Source organism: Pelophylax lessonae, assembly GCF_965119305.1.
Source record: "Pelophylax lessonae genome assembly, chromosome: 2".
Lineage (NCBI taxonomy): Eukaryota > Metazoa > Chordata > Amphibia > Anura > Ranidae > Pelophylax > Pelophylax lessonae.
In genome coordinates this window covers 745,723,854-745,741,252 of record NC_138769.1, presented here as the reverse complement: position 1 = coordinate 745,741,252, position 17,399 = coordinate 745,723,854, and the positions used below count along the sequence as shown (strand labels likewise).

At 45.7% G+C, this 17,399-nt stretch overlaps 3 protein-coding genes across 3 annotated transcripts in view; 1 reads left to right on the top strand and 2 right to left on the bottom strand.

Annotated features, from left to right (window-relative positions):
- The window catches only part of LOC309548372 (uncharacterized protein), a gene marked incomplete at both ends in the record, with an annotated part of 1,605,927 nt that overhangs the window by 1,301,140 nt on the left and 287,388 nt on the right, over nucleotides 1–17,399 (bottom strand). The window contains 2 exon segments of the mRNA XM_082248310.1: nucleotides 3,490–3,495; nucleotides 3,497–4,589. Coding sequence (XP_082104436.1) covers nucleotides 3,490–3,495; nucleotides 3,497–4,589 — 1,099 coding nt within the window.
- Nucleotides 4,621–17,399, bottom strand: part of LOC309547863 (uncharacterized protein) — a gene marked incomplete at both ends in the record, with an annotated part of 116,907 nt that continues 104,128 nt past the window's right edge. Inside the window, 6 exons of the mRNA XM_082247865.1 lie at nucleotides 4,621–4,627; nucleotides 4,872–5,025; nucleotides 7,922–8,063; nucleotides 8,185–8,388; nucleotides 8,468–8,695; nucleotides 8,785–8,882. Of these exons, the coding sequence (XP_082103991.1) occupies nucleotides 4,621–4,627; nucleotides 4,872–5,025; nucleotides 7,922–8,063; nucleotides 8,185–8,388; nucleotides 8,468–8,695; nucleotides 8,785–8,882 (833 nt within the window). The remainder of the gene's footprint in view (nucleotides 4,628–4,871; nucleotides 5,026–7,921; nucleotides 8,064–8,184; nucleotides 8,389–8,467; nucleotides 8,696–8,784; nucleotides 8,883–17,399) is intronic.
- Nucleotides 16,752–17,399, top strand: part of LOC309547864 (uncharacterized protein) — a gene marked incomplete at its 3' end in the record, with an annotated part of 89,688 nt that continues 89,040 nt past the window's right edge. The window contains exon 1 of the mRNA XM_082247866.1: nucleotides 16,752–16,802. The remainder of the gene's footprint in view (nucleotides 16,803–17,399) is intronic.

Here is a 17,399-nt window from a genome sequence, read left to right as displayed (position 1 = left end):
CCCTTGGATGAATCTGATAAGCGGAATAGGTAGTTAGTTAGCCTGATCAATAAATTCTCAAGAGGGGGGAGATGTCGTGGCATACCTATCTCGCATTTTCTGGATACCTTATTGGCCTTTACAGGATGCCTTGACTGGCATTTAGAATGGTTATCTTAAACAAAATGTCTTTCGAGTTAATCTCATTTTACTTTGATTTCTTTACATGTGTCACTGAGCTTGCAAAGGCTAAGAATATATCAGATGAACGAAACAGTGGAAATTCCCTATCTCTCAGAATATCAACTCTGTCTGGACAGCTGACCACAAAGCCAATAATATCTTCTAAAAGCCCCTTTGGAACTTTTATTGTGTGTCACCAAGAAATTTCCCTTTATGACAGAGAATCACGATCTAGATTGACATAATGCTTACTATAATTAGTTGTTAACTTTGATTGGACAAAAGATGTTAATAACAACCCATTTCTGTACGTCAGATTGTAATGACAAACCCATTTCTGAGTATATTTAAACTCCAGCAATATTGTAATAAATCAGGTCACTATGATTCAGCCATCTTGAGTCTTGTCTGATCTCATTATATATATAGCTATATATTGTCTGATTTGGTATCACTGACTAACAGGTAACAGGTATTTTGTACCTGAGGAAAAATTCCACAACACTGTCCTGGAGGATTACTGAGGAAATACGCCCCTTCCTAACCAATGACACCACAAAGCTTCTAATCAACTCCCTGGTAATCTCCCACCTTGACTACTGCAACTCCCTCCTTATTGGTTTACCTTTACATAGGCTATCCCCCCTTCAGTCCATCATGAATGCTGCTGACAGGCTCATCCACCTTACCAACCGCTTTGTGTCTGCCACTCCTCTGCCAATCCCTACATTGGCTGCCACTCATCCAACTAATTAAATTCAAAATACTAACAAAAACTTCAAAGCCATCCACAACTCCGCCCCAAGCCATATCACTAACCTGGTCTCTAAATGCCAACCAAAATCGTTTGTTTCTTTCCTCCTAAGGCCTCCTGCTCTCTAGTGCCCTTGTCACCTCATCCCATGCTCGCCTCCGGGACTTCTCCAGAGCCTCTCTGATCCTCTGGAACTCCCTACCCCAATCTGTCTGGTTATCTCCTTCTCTGTCCACTTTTAGCCCATCCCTGAAAACTCATCTCTTCAGAGAAGCCTATCCGCCCACACCTAACTGTACATTTATTTTCTTCATCCCCCACAGTTATTACCTTTTGTATCACTTGCCCTCCCTCTTAGATTGTAAGCCCTACTGAGCAGGAAGACCCTCCGATTCCTCCTGTATTGAATTGTATTGTAACTGTACTGTGTGCATTCACGTTGTAAAGTGCTGCGCAAACTGTTGGTGCCATATAAATCCTGTATAGTAATAATAATATATGACTGCCTAGTCCAGCCTTTCTCAGCCAGGGTTCCTCCAAAGGTTCCTAGGGGCTCCTTGTCATTTCCTTGGATTGTATATGGAAGTGTCACCTACCAGACGTTTCACTGAAGTTTGTCATCATTGCACCGACACACACAATTACATTATTTCATTCAATATATTTTTTATTATAATTTTAATTTAAAACAAGAGTGCAAAAAACAAATGAATAAAATGGTAAAAGAAGAAATCCAATTGGTCAGGAAAATTACTTGTCTGGAATGTGGAGGCGGAGTCGGTAATAATTTGTGTACAATACAATACACAACGTGTTACATTATTATAACAAAGTATTGTAGAAAAGATCACATCATAGAAAATGGGGGAAAGGAGAAAATAAACCCGGATATGAAGGTGACATTTGTGTACGAGGAACACCTTAACAATTACCACCATTTTATTCTCCAGGGCCTCTGCTTTCAGAAAATATATGTTTGGGGGTTTTATCTCATCTTCAGGCCCAAAATCTGCATTTTACCATGTGTGCAAAAATAATGCAAACAGCTCTGGCAGTGAAAGGGTAAATGTGAGCTAGCTGGGATCACATTAGAGCTCCCCCTAGCTGCAGCCTGGTAATAACATTGCTAGGAGGTATATTTATTTATCTGCTACATACTTCCCATCTTTATATAAACATCTCCTGACATTTAGGGGTAAATATTAGAACATTTACAAAGCAATTCTCTCAGTGACAATGCATGTACATTCCTTCTGTGTGATTGGGGAAACAATGAATGTTATTAGGGGATTTGCTGAGCTGGTTGAATATTTTCCATGGATTTAAAATAGAAAATGTTGCATTTGGACACTAGATGGTGCTAATTGCTAAGATACTTAGCGCCATCTAAAGGCCAAATTTGGTACTTTTTGTTTTAAATCAATGGATGGTTTAATTTATGTCCTTCAATGTGTACTGTACCCATAAATACATGAGTATGATCTCAGGGATTTGTATGACCCCCCCCCCCCCGATATTGGAAATGAAGGGGTCTATGCAAAGAATATGTTGGGTGTGTGTGCCAAGCATGTGTCCAGCCATGACAAATTCTGGCTGTATTTGAATAAGCACAGTGATTTCTAATAATCGTCAGCTCCAACTAGTGGACATAATGAGGTATTAGTTCAAAAATACCTCAATCAAGAAAAATAGTTCAATACCGCATTATGGACACTAGATGGACCCAATGATAGGAAATCACTGAATGAAATAAAATAACACCAACATTTGTCATGGATGAATGAATGCTTGTCATATTTGTACTTGCATACAGAAAGTTTCTGTGTCTATAATGTTGATTTCCTCTAGATGGCGCATGTGTGCTTACTTCTTCATTTATTTCTCCCATCATGCATTATTACATCTCTCTTTCCTGTTTCCTTTTGTAACTAAAAGAAGATTGCACAGTGCTGTCCTCCCAGGGTTTAACGCGTTTCTTTTTTGTTTTGTGTGTAAAGTAAGCCATCTGACTAAGAATCTTCCAGATACAAAGCCCTCTCTTAGCTCACAAGCAGGGGAAAGTGGCATGGAGATTTTCGGGGTCACCACTGGTAAGTAGAGCCTTGAAATGAAGGACATCAAGTTCAGAATTTCTGTCTTGTCTGTGTAAAGTTTACTGATAAATATATATGGGATCTCACAGCTTCTAGCTCTGTAACCCGCTATATCATTATCAGTAACCGTCACACAGACACGCAAGATATTCTGAAGGTGATTCCTTCATTTCACGGCTCTACTTACCACTCTACACCCCAACATTTACTCAGCCAATGAAAAGCCAACATGGTACAACACTTCATTCATGTCTTTGGTGATCTCTGACCTCCTTATCAACGGTTTCTTACATCATGAAGATCAGACATGGAGTATATCTGAGGTGTATATCAAGTGTGCTTCTTCCCCACATGTCCAGCAACAATTATATAGAAGACATTTCCCGCACTCTGGGCACTAATACACCTTGAGGGTTGTGTGGGAGATCGGATGTACAGGAAGACAGGACTTCAGTGAGGAACAATTCCCTCACTTAGGACAGGAAAGTGGCTTCTCCCCCGTGTGAGTTCTCTGATGTGTGTAAAGATGGGGCTTCTGTGAAAAACATTTCCCACACTCAGGACAGGAATACGGCTTCTCCCCCGTGTGAGATCTCTGATGTGTGTGAAGATTAGACTTTACTGAAAAGCATTTCCCACACTTAGGACAAGAATACGGCTTCTCCCCTGTGTGAGATCTCTGATGTGTGTAAAGATTGGGCTTCAGTGAAAAACATTTCCCACACTCAGGACAAGAATATGGCTTCTCCCCCGTGTGAGATCTCTGATGTGTGTGAAGACTAGACTTTACTGAAAAACATTTCCCGCACTCAGGACAGGAAAACGGCTTTTCCCCCGTGTGAGATCTCTGATGTGTGTGAAGATGAGACTTCTGTAAAAAACATTTCCCACACTCAGGACAGGAAAGCGGCTTCTCCCCCGTGTGAGTTCTCTGATGTCTGGAAAGAGTGGAATTATCTGAAAAACATTTCCCGCACTCAGGACAGGAATACGGCTTCACCCCCTTGTGAGTTTTCTGATGTGTGTGAAGATGAGACTTCTGTGAAAAACATTTCCCACATTCAGGACAGGAAAGCGGCTTCTCCCCCGTGTGAGTTCTCTGATGTCTGGAAACAGTGGACTTATGTGAAAAACATTTCCCGCACTCAGGACAGGAATACGGCTTCTCCCCCTTGTGAGTTCTCTGATGTGTGTGAAGATGAGATTTCCGTGAAAAACATTTCCCACACTCAGGACAGGAAAACGGCTTTTCCCCTGTGTGAGATCTCTGATGTGTGTAAAGATGAGACTTCCGTGAAAAACATTTCCCACACTCAGGACAGGGAAACGGCTTTTCCCCCGTGTGAGATCTCTGATGTGTGTAAAGATGAGACTTCCGTGAAAAACATTTCCCACACACAGGACAAGAAAGTGGCTTCTCCCCCGTGTGAGTTCTCTGATGTCTGGAAAGAGTGGACTTATCTGAAAAACATTTTCCGCACTCAGGACAGGAATACGGCTTCTCCCCCGTGTGAGATCTCTGATGTATGTAAAGACTGGACTTTTGCGAAAAACATTTCCCGCACTCAGTACAGGAAAACCTCTCATCTGTTAAAAGGACGGCATCATCCCTCACAGTCTGAGGTTCCTCAGGATAAGAGGAATACGATGTTCCGGCACTGTCCCTCACAGTCTGAGGTTCCTCAGGATAAGGGGAATATGATGGTCCGGCACCGTCCCTCACAGTCCAAGGTTCATCAAGATAAGAGGAATACGATGGTCCGGCACTGTCCCTCACAGTCTGAGGTTCCTCAGGATAAGAGGAATACGATGGTCCGGCACTGTCCCTCACAGTCTGAGGTTCCTCAGTATAAGAGGAATACGATGGTTCATCTACACTGTGTGATGCCGGATGGACATTTGAGGTAGCCGGGTTTTCTCCTGGACTATACTGTGTGATGTCCTCATCTTCTACTTTACAGTCTGGAGACAAAGTGAGACAATCCTCTGAGGTTTTCCTCATCTCCCGTCCATCTACTAAAATAGAAATACAAAGATTATTATTACTAGACATCAGCAGATTGGTTCCCCTAAACCAGGACTCCGCCCACATCAGGCAGCATTGTCTCTGAGGATCTTACAATTCCCCCCACAAGGTAATTAGAAAATGGGTCCACTGATCTCCTACCAGTTCATTTCTTTATTCATGGACCTTAGTCAGAGAGTGAGGAAACAACGAGAACTGTCTTTTATAGGAGTGACAGTGATGAGGGGATTATAGGACAAGTGTCCCCTCCCCCTCTATCACTCATTGCCATCTTCCCAACACATGAAGTCCCGTACTTCCTTATTTAGTCCATGATTTAGTCATGAATAACAGCGGGGCTGAGCCCCACCAGAGGTCAGAGAGTGAGGATGGGGGAAGAATAACCAAGATGAAGTCTGGACTGATCCTGAAGACCACCATCATTGGGTTACTGACTCCTCCCTCATTATCACTTTCTGTTTAAGATCCCAAAAGTTTGAGGATGTTATCACATTATTATCAACATGTAAAAGTCTGTCCTCCAATCAAATCATCAGATATAAAATGTGCAGCTGGTAGAGAATGGGTGCAAAAGAAGCAAGCTCTATATAATGTACAACATAGAGTATATAGTGCAGGGGTCGGGAGTATGTAATGTACAACATAGAGTATATAGTGCAGAGGTCAGGAATATGTGATGTACAACATATAGTATATAGTGCAGGGGTCAGGAGTACGTAATGTACAACATAGAGTATATAGTACAGGGGTCAGGAGTATGTAATGTACAACATAGAGTATATAGTGCAGGGGTCAGGAGTATGTATTGTACAACATAGAGTATATAGTACAGGGGTCAGAAGTATGTAATGTGTAATATGAATGTCGAATCCCTCTGACATCCAAAAGGCAGGATAACTCGTCCAGAGGCCAGGGACAGCTAGCCTTTCACCCCAGGGCTGAATCCATGGCATAAATACCGGGACCAAGAAAGGTTATTGGGTGCCAGTCACTTTTGTCTTTATAAAGTGTTATTGCAGAATGGTTCAGGAGGTGAGGGGTTGGGGGGATGGGGGTCTCAGATGCCATGGCAGATTACTTACAGACTGTGCAGATCAATGTCTACTCTCACAATGTCAGAACCTATAAACCGACTGAGTAACACTGTAAGCACATTCCCAAATTTCAGTGCATTCTCCAAGTGAGTCCCCAGGCACTCCTTATAGACCGGCCTTCTTCATGGCTCTCTCCAGCAAGGGGCCTCCCCTGGGTCTCGTCCTTGGCACAGCTTCCTCCAGACCAGGCACGACAGCTTCACAACCACTTCAGCACATGTTAGGCCCCAAAACAGGCCAATGGACCAAACAGCAGAGCTCCATCCAGCAGCCCCTCCCTACACCTCATCCCAGGGGAAGAGAGCGAGCACATGGACTGTCCCAAATATTTATTTCCTCCCCCAGCATGCACCAGTGACATAAACCTCCTACTGGATTGGCTGACAGAAATATAAATATTCTTAATGTAAGACATTAAACTCAAAGAAAATATTTATTATATTGCAACTAATCGATTCTTAGATGTGATGTTAGTTTTCCTTTTTAGGATTTCTTATATGTTCATCTGGTGATCTAGCCAGTAAATCTGTTATAGAAAAGCTCCAACTCTAAAGCAGAATGTATTAGTTACTGGGATGGGGCAGACTATTTACCACTGACATGGGGTGCTTACAATAATCAGCTTTTATTTATTCTTGTAAAACCTTTATCCCAAAGGAAAAAACGTTTGCTGTAACTTATTGTAAAGTGTGATATGGAGTTTTGACTTCAATTTGTTACTGTTTTTGATCTGATAATACATCTAACACTCCCCTCCCCCTCCCCCCCCCGACTGATAATGCTGCTGTCTCCAGAGTGGGGGCGCTCTAATACAGAAGGTGTGACCAGGTGAAAACAGAGGGGAAAAAGCCTTACAAAGAAAAGTAATGCAGCCACCACATCTAATGATTGGTAAGCTGCAATGTGTGACATTTTTGGGTTTGGGTTTATTATCATTTTAGTTTGGTTGGTGAAATGTCATACTATGTCCAGTGATAGCGGTGACATCTACTGGCCACAGTGAGAAATCACAACTCAGCTTAAGCTTAGGGAAAAACCAGGCGAAAAACTGAACAATCAGTCTGAGCTAAGTACAGCCCAGCCAAAAACTAACATGACATAGTAGTCCCTATTTTGGACAAGCTGTAACTTCAGATCCCCGTCCCCTTTTTTCTGACTGCTCAGACAAACTGTCTAAATTCTGGACTTTGTAAAGAGAGGAATGCAGATAAAGGGGTACAACTTATGTAGGAGGATTTGTTTCATCTCTGTGTATCCCCTGAGGCCAGTCACTTCACTGGGTATATGGAGGGTTAACACCCACTCTAAATGTTTACATGAGACAAGTTGCAGAGATCCGACACCGCTGCCTCCCATCTCCTGAGACTTCACTCAGTGAATTGGGTGTGAGACTATACAGACATATCCCTCCACCCGGCACAGCCAGCAAATAACAGAGCAAGTAACCCCGGGAGAATTGTTCTGTCAGAGATCTTACTAGACCCAAGGAAGTGGCAGAAGACCCGAAGCACATACCCCAGGTGTCTTGGTCTAGTAACGTCTATGGTGAAAATGAACATTTTGCTGCCAGTTGAACCCCAGAATCTCCATAAATCCAGTCTAGAGACATAAATTGTGTCTGCAGCACAGATAAGGAAGATTATCCGAGAGAAATACAGGAATACAGGACAGGGAACACAGCTCAGGAAAGTGACCAGGGTATTACAGGCTGATATCACCCAGTCCCCCCCCTACTCTGGACCAATCAGTGAGCAGTATGGGTGGAGGAATGTATTTAGTGTTAATGACCCACCTGTGCTGATCTCTGTAGGAGTGTCCTCCTCTATAAATGTCCCCGTTATTCCATCCTCCTCCATAGACTGCTGATCATCCCTCACATACATCTCTTCTTCTTCTGCTTTAACCTCAAATTCTATATCGATTGGATCTCCACTCTAAACCAAGAAAATGAAAGAGAATATCATCTGTAAAATATAAGATTTATTATTCTGACATCACATAAAAATCCACACATTGTCTCCATGAGTCATGTTTTATAATCTCTGTCTCACCAACCTTGTAACAGTGAGGGATGGTGTGACCTTCCTGTGTGGAATCCCGGGAATACAGAGGACGGGGACATCTCTCTGGTGGGTTCCTGGTATTAGGTGGCTCCATCATATCCTTGTGTCCTTCTGAAAACTCCTCCATCTCTCCATACTCCTCATCCTCCTCTTTATACTCTTCTTTAACATCATTATCATCCCAGAGGATTCCACTCTGAATATATAATAAAACATTCATTGTAACAAATATAACGTATATAAATCAGAACTACCGATCATTGTCACTCATGTACCTGATGATGGTGAGGGATGGTTTGACCTTCCTGTGTGGAATCCCGGGAATACAGAGGACGGGGACATCTCTCTGGTGGGTTTCTGTAGCTGGATGACTCCTCCATGGTGTCCTGATACAGATCTTTGTGTTCTTTTAGAAACTCTGCCTCCTCCATCACCCCATCCTCATCATCCTCCTCTTTTATCTCTTCTTTAACCTTAACTTTAGAATCTCTCAGATTTCCACTCTGAATATATAATAAAAATAACATCAATGGTAACAATGCAGATAATGTACAGATCCTAATGATACTATCAGTGATTGTTCCACATCTACCTGATGATGGTGGGGGATGGTGTGACCTTCCTGTGTGGAATCCCGGGAATACAGATGACGGGGACATCTCTCTGGTGGGTTCCCATTACTGGATCCATCTGTAGGAAACACACACACTGACTGAATACATTGTTTCTATGTGTTTATCAGATGATGGGGGATCTAGGTGGAGCCTCCGTACTGCTCTCTCCTTTACAATAAAGTCTCCTCTTACCCGGTGATGTGAGGGGCGGCTGATTCTCCATCATGATATCCTTGTAGAGATCCTTGTGTCCTTCTAAATACTCCCACTCCTCCATGGAGAAATAGACAGTGACATCCTGACACCTTATAGGAACCTGACACACACAATGATACAGTCACCATCCAGACACATCCCTTGTCTGTTACTGGATAATGTCCCAGAATTCCCAGCACCGCTCACCTCTCCTCCATGATCTCTCGGGTGACTTCTAGAATCTTCTTTGTATTTCTCTATTCCTATATTTCTTTATTCTATCAGGGAGGTTGAGGCAATATAATCTTCGGACTTCACAGGGGGAAACTCTAGATTTGAACACAAATAGTAAAATCAAATGATATTCCCAGAATCCTCATCACCCCCCCCCCCCCCAATCAGTTCTCATTTTATTAAAGTCTTACTTCAGACTGAGGTATAATTTACCTACACAGGACCTCCCACTCCATAGGTTAAAAGGTTGTCGTAAGCAATTCTAGTGACATTACATACAACACAGGACAAACAGACCCACTTTGCTAGTGAGGGTGCCAAGGGTCCGCCCACATCCTAAGAGCATGAGAAAAAAATAAAAATAAAAGAGCCAGATGACAGGACAATGGGAGAGGAGCTGTGAGGTCAGTGTGATGTCATAGGACATATAGACTCTGAATGGAGGGACATTTGGATGGGGAGATTTGAGGGGTCCTCTATATGAGGCTCCCGTGCAAACTGAATCATTGTTCCCGGGTCCCTCCCACCTCTCCTAAACTGAAGAGTGAACTTTGACCTTTACCATACAGAAATCTGTCAGGAATGTGGAAAGTAAGCTATCATGTGATCAGGTGACGTGCGGAGGAACGGAGTGTAAACAGCAGACAATTTTCTCCAGAGCTCCTAATGGTGGGGATGGATTTTGCTGCATGCTGGTGCCAAGTTTCCACCCCACAGGGTCACTGCAGGTGTGGAGAAAAGCTGTGTAAGAGGATATGGAGGAGAGATGAGGAGGAGATCCAGGAATCAGGATAAAGGTCAGGACAAGCAACAGACGAGGGTATCCAAGAGATGAAGCCGGGGTCACTACACAGAAAATCAATCCAAGGAAACAACAGGCAGGACGAGGAATAGCAAGAAGGAGCTCAGAGACAAATGAGAATATTGCTCAGCCAATGGGAGATTATCTCAGCGTGACTTACATAATGAAGGAGATGAGGGGGAGGGGAGTGGACCATAGATAATGGAAATTCAGCTGGTTCAGCAGGGATCGGTCACATTTCCATCCATGTGTGGTCACTGCCGGATAAAAGTCACTCCATCAGCAGCTGCAGCCAATAGCTTCATCACTGATCTGTGTATTCTTTTTGTGTAAATGATTTTTATTGAAAAATTAAATGCATACATTGCAAATGAACAACCGTACAAATACAGTAACATATTGACATGGTACAGGCTTAACGAAACACAACAGTACAAGCCGAACAGTGCCTGTCCCATGGGTGGGGGGAGGAGGGGGGGTGGAGGAGGGAGGGAAAGGTACAGGTTAGGTGAGGTAGAGTGGAGTAAGGATGCAGTAAAGAACAATAATGTCAGTACATTAGAACTGGTCTACAATGTTGTTGCCCAGAAGTTCCATTGGGAGTTCAAGGATTGCAACTTCAATTGGTTGATTGCGATAGCCTTTTCAAATTGATAGTTCGTTTTTAATAATGAAACCACCTCTGACAGGTTCGGGGCATCGGGTGTTCTCCATTTACGTAGGACTACCGTCCTGGCCGCCAGAAGAACATGGGTCACCCAAGGTCTATACATGACGGGGATTTTATCTATACCTAGATGTAATAAAGCCATAGCTGGGGACGGTGAGGTCAGGCAGCCCGTGTGAGAAGATATGTAAGAGAACACTTGGTTCCAAAAACTGCGTAGGGAGGGGCACGACCATAGTATGTGAAGCAGAGTGCCCACCTGGGAGCACTCCCTCCAGCATAGTTGGGAATATTTTGGGGAGAAGCCTGCCAGTTGAAAGGGGGTGTAGTACCACCGATTCGTTATCTTGAGAGCCGTTTCCCAGTGGGTGGCACAGTGTGAATATTTGTGAATCGCCTGGAGAGCTGCCTTCCACTCAGTAATAGAGAAGGTCGCAGTCAGGTCCCTGTCCCATCTGAACATGTGTGTGGTCTTGTGAAACGTCACATTGTCCAGCAATATATTGTAGTAGGTTGACAGTCTAGGGGAATGTCCCGATGTGTCTGTGAGTGCGTCCCATATTTTCCCGTCCACGGTTATTTTGCATAATGGGTGAGATAGTAGGAAGTGCGTTACCCTGAGCACTTGGTAAAAGGAGTTGTGTGGGAGTGCATACTTGCGAATGAGGTCGGGAGTTGAGAGCAAAGTGCCGTTATCATAGAAGGAGTTAAGTGACCTAAGGCCCCAACTAGTCAGTAAGCGTGTGGGGAGATCAGGTATATGCAATCGGAGAATAGAAATCGGTAATAAGGTTTCGGACAGAATATCTCTTCCATTGAGCGAGACTGGAGAGCGACGCCACACCCTCAGCGAAGCTTGCATAGTAGGAGGCAGTAAGCGTAGGTCCCAAGCCTTCCATTTATCACTCAAAAGCAGCGCTTTGAGGTCCAAAATGGGTGCAATGTCTCTCTCCAGGTCCACCCAAATCGGGTGTTCGGCAGAGTTTAGCCAATGTCGTAGCTGAGCCAAAACAGTGGCCCAATAGTACGTCGGTATGTCCGGAATCGATGCCCCCCCAAATTGTTTCTTCCGAACTAGAGTCGCGAAAGCACAGCGTGGGTGCTTGCCCTCCCACACGTAGGTCGTCAAGGTCCTAGATAGTTTGAGGAGGTGCGTCATAGGGAAATGGATAGGGAGAGCTCTGAACAAATACAGCAGTTGTGGCAAGATAAACATTTTATACGCCGCCACCCTGCCGCTCCATGAGAACCACAGGGGGCGCATGCGAGATATGTCGGCATTGATCTTTGCCTGTATTCTGGACATATTTGTTGAGAGCAATTTGGCAGGGTTTGCTGGGAGATCTATACCCAAGTAGTGTATTTTATCCGAGGACCATGGAATGGGAATATTACTCGCGAGGGATACCTGGGAGGTGGAGGAGACCCCCATGTTAAGGACCGTGGACTTGGATGCGTTTAATTTGTAGTACGATACCTTACTGTATGCCTGAAGTGTATCGTAAGCCGCTGGGAGGGACGTGTGCGGTTGGGTAAGCATTAAGATAATATCGTCCGCAAAAAGGTTTATCTTATGATGATAGGAAGGGAGAAGCCCATTATACAGGGGTTAGATCGAATGGTCTCCGCCAAGGGCTCAATGACCAAGTTAAAAATCGACGGAGAGAGAGGACATCCTTGACGGGTACCATTCGATATATGGAATTATTTGGACAGAGTGCCAGCAGTGTATACCCGAGCCGTCGGGGAAGAGTACAGCGCTGTAATAGCTGACAGTATTGGGCCCCGAAAGCCAAACTTCAACAACGTGGCTCGCATGTACCCCCAGTGGACCCTATCAAATGCCTTTTCGGCGTCCAAAGTGAGTAGCACCGACGGGGTTTTGGATGTATGAGCTAGATGCATGATTCCTAGGACCCTTCTAGTCGCGTCCGACGTCTGTCTACCAGCCGTGAATCCCAGTATACGGGCGTATATTTTGGCATCGGAATTAAGCAAGGAGATGGGGCGAAAGTTAGCAGGGGTGTTGGGTTCTTTCCCTGGTTTGGGTAGCGTGACAATGTGGGCCCCTAGTATGTCAGGTGGTAGTGAAGACACCTCCATGGCCTTGTTAAACACTGCAACTAAAGTGGGGCTCGTGAGGTGGGACGTGAGCTGGAAGAATTCATTTGAGAATCCATCCGGCCCTGGTGATTTACCCTTGGGCAAGGAGGAGATGCTGGTTTGGACTTCAGACAGTAGAATCGGTGAATTCAACTATTCCAGTTGGTCAGTAGTGAGAGATGGCAGGGACACGGCCGCGAGGAATTGATCAATATCCGCTGCTGTCGGTTGGTGTTCGCTAGGGTCGTTCTGTAAGTTATACAGCGCGCCGTAGAAGTTGGCAAATTCGTCGGCTATGGCCTGCGGGTGTGTGATTTTCGATTTGGTCGAGGGTTGCAACAGATGTGCAATCCTTGACTTAGCCTGTTTGTGTTTAACCTGATTGGCCATATATTTCCCTGCTTTGTTAGCTTGAAAATAATGTTGTTGTTTAAGGTATTGGAGATGTTTGTCTGACTGTTCTAGGAGTAGGAGTCTAAGGTCCTGTCTCAGCTTAATCAAAGCCATCGAGTCCGCATCGTTCGGTCGTGCTTTGTTGGTCATTTCCAGATTGTGAATGTCAGTCGTTAGGGATGATATCTTGTCCCTCCTCTGCCTCCGAAGCCGCGACTGCTGCTGGATGCACACCCCTCTAATGAAGGCCTTGAGTGCACCCCACAGCACCCACGGGTCGGAGACAGAGGGTTCGTTAATGGCAAGGAACTCATGTATCTCCTTGTTGAGTCTATTACGACACCCGTCGTCCTGCAAGACCCGGGAGTCACATCTCCAGATACGTGTCGGGGAGAATTTGGCGGATTCCTCTATGGTCAATTCCACCACCGCATGATCGGACCAGGTGATGTCAGCGATCTCAGAGGAAGTCGCCCTATTCAGCAAAAATAAGTCTACACAGAACAAATCTATCCTGGAATAGGAATTATGTCTAGGAGAGAAAAAGGAATAGTCCCTCTCCGCTGCATGTTGGCATCGCCAAACATCGTACAGCTTCTCTTTATGAAGAAGGGGCCCCAAGGACTGCCGTCGATCCCGGGGGGACGCCGAGGTGTCCAACCCAGGGTCGACGACAGTGTTGAAGTCCCCACACAACAATAAATGACCATATTTAACATCATATACTTGCGGGAGAACTCTCTTCAGGAACCGAAGTTGGTGCGAGTTTGGTGCGTAGAGTACACACAGAGTCATTGGCATGCCATTTATGTCACAGGTGGTGATGATGCACCTGCCGTCAGGATCCAGTACAGTCTTGTGGATTGTGACCGCCAAAGTGTTTCTAAACGCCAGCATCACACCCCGCTTCTTATCGTTACAGGAGGCAAACAGGATCAGTGGAAAGTTCTTGTGGGTACAGCGAGGTTGACTGTCAACCTGAAAGTGTGTTTCCTGTACAGCTAATATATCAGCTTTCCGTGAGGTAGCCTCCTTCCACAGAGAGCGTCTTTTTGCGGGGTGATTGAGACCGTTCGCGTTGATGGATATCACCTTAATGGTCATGGGGAGACATAGGGATCCTTAGAGCTGACCTTTGGGCGTACAAAACAGAACAAAAATGCATCAGTTGCGAATCATCCTTACTGTCCAAGGAGGAGGTAGCAGGGGAAGGAGGAATAGGTATGAGGGCAAAAGAAAACAAAAAGCATAAGAAATGGACTGTCTCGGCAGTCCGAGAGCGGAACCATCCGCTAGAAAAATAACAGGAGGCCAGATAGAGGTACTATCCGTGGCCTAGGACAAAAAACGTGGGTCCTCAGTGTGCGTTGGGGCTGGAGTGCACTGACGGAGACCTGGAGGATCTTTTGCGCGATGCTACTTGCCATTCAGCTTCCAATGGGCGTAAAGGTGGAGAGAAGGGCGGCAAAGCCTGATCCGCCGGCAGTATGTTCCATCTACGGAGCACTGAGATCCCTTCTTCCAGGGATCTAATAGCCACAGATGAGCCTTCATGGGTGACCAGAAGGGTCGCAGGGTATCGCCACTTGTGTTGTACCTGATGGTTGCGCAGAGCCTTAGTGATCGTGGATAGGTTGCGCCTAGCCTGCAGTGTGTGCTTGGACAGGTCCGGCAACAGTTGCACAGCGCTATATGGATCCGGTAGCTGATTGTTCTGTCTGGAGGCAAGCATGATGCGATCTTTAGCATGGAAAAAATGCACCCTCATGAGAACATCCCTGGGAACATCATGCGTTAGGAAGGAGGGTTTGGGTAGACGGTGAATCCTGTCTATTAAAAGTTCTGAGTCCGGGATAGTGGGGACCAGAGTTTTAAACAGCTCCGTCGCATATTGCAGAAGTTGTGTGGGGGGTACCGATTCTGGAACACCTCTCAGCTTTATATTGTTGCGCCGACTCCGATCTTCTAGATCGGCGACCTTATTTTTCAGCCATGCGATTTCCTCGGATTGAGAGTTCGTCCTGTCTATAACCATATTGATGGATTCAGCATGGGTATTAACAGTTCGTTCCACTAAATCTATCCTGGAGCCCAGAGAGGAGATTTCTTTAGTGATCTGCCTGGTTTGCTGCTGCATGTCAGCCTGCATAGATGCTCGCAGGGAGTACAGCATGTTCTTCATTGAGGATTCTGAGATAGGGTTCCCCCCCGAAGGGCAGGCTGCAAAGGAGTCTCCAGGAGTGGGGCTGAAGGCCGCCGAGGCCTGATTGTTAAAAGTAAGTTCCATACCTGAGTCGTGCAGCGCTGGAGGAGGAGAGTCCCTGCGCTGTCTGTGCTTCGCTGGGCTCCGGGATGACGGAGAAGGTGGCGATGGTGAACCCGAAGATTGTCCGCTATCCGGGTTGGCAATCATGCGGCGCTGAGGTGGGGTAGTCTGGAGCTGTGGAAGCTTGGGGATCTGCGTCGGGCTTGGCTTCCCGCGCTGCCCTCCGCTCGTGGTCCCGCCGCCATTGTGGCGGAGCCCGGAGGCTTGGGAGATGAGATATCCCGTCATTTTACCGGACTGTCCGGTATCCTTCTTGCGCCTGGCCATGGCGGATGGTCCCCCGCAGGTCACGGATCGCGTCCGGGGTGTGTAGGAGCTTTGTGGGCCCTAGTAGCGGCGTTTGTCCTGGGTGGCCGTGCGGAGCTAACTCAACAAGCAGCCATCTTCCGCGCTGGCAGCCACGCCCCCTCTGATCTGTGTATTCTGAGAGCGGAGGAGCGCCACCCATTGTGAGAATACAATAGTGCAGCGGGGAGGATCCCCCTCCAATGTGTGGATGGAGGGAATTGCCTCTGTTTTTTTCCACTCATCCCGCTGACTGAACGTTAAAACTGAACCATGTATGGCCAGATTTGGGAGCAAGATATATTATTCATCATTGATCCCCCTGAAGGGGTTAATCTAGGTTTGCACACTATATATGAGTGTATCATCATCTGCTGGAGATAAAAGACATCACAGTGACTATGGAGGAAGAGGACGGACATGACGGAGGGGGGGGGGGGGTTGCTGGGTGTAAATAGAAAATAAGATCTTATTACCTCCTCTGCTGCCACTTCCAGTAATGTCTTCTCTCTACTTCCTATGGAATGTCCTGTGTGTATCTGACATCACTTCCTGTGTGTACCTGACATCACTTCCTGTCTGTATTCCATAGAGACTTCCTGTCTGGGTAGAAGTGAGATCACCACCTTTTGGAGCTCAGAGGAACTGCAGCCCTGAGAACCGTCTGGTAGTGTGAACACAGCCTTGTGCTGTGTGTGTATGTACTGTATATCCTTCCCCTTTCTCTCCTCCCTGAGTGTGTATGAAAAGGTGGAGCTCCTGCTGGAACAGCGGTCGGAGGAGGAAGCCGAGTCTAGGAGGGAGACTGACAGAAAGCGCAGTAGACTTGCAGGGCTGCAGTTCCTCTGATCTCCACAAGGTGGTGATCTCACTTCTACCCAGACAGGAAGTCTCTATGGAATACAGACAGGAAGTGATGTCAGATACACACAGGAAGATCCATTCGGTAGGACAGAGAGAGAAGGCAATGCAGGAACTGGCGGCAGAGGAGGTAATATGTAGATTAACCCCTTCAGGGGGATCAGTTGATGAAGAACATATCTTGCTTTCAAAGCTGGCCATACATGGTTCACTTTTATCATTCAGCCAGCGGGCTGAGTGAAAAAAAAAAATTAAGCGATTCCCCCATCCACACATTGGAGGGGGGATGGTGGAAACCTCTCCGCTGCACTATTGTATTCTGACAATTGGGGGCGCTCCTCCGCTCTCAGAACACACAGATCAGCTATTGGCTGCTGCCGCTGATGGAGTGACTTTTATCCGGCAGTGACCACACATGGATGGAAATGTGACCGATCCCTGCTGAACCAGCTGAATTTCCATGTCTCTATGGTCACCTTAACCACTTAAGCCCCAGGCCTATTTTTGACACTTTTTGTTTACAAATTAAAATCAGTATTTTTTGCTACAAAACTACCCAAACATTATATATATATAATTTTTTTAGCAAAGACTCTGGAGAATAAAATGGCGGTCATTGCAATATTTTTTGTCACGCGGTATTTGTGCAGCTGTCTTTCAAACGCCGTTTTTTTGGAAAAATTACGTAAAATCACATTTCACTGCATTTAAAAAAAAACTAAACAGT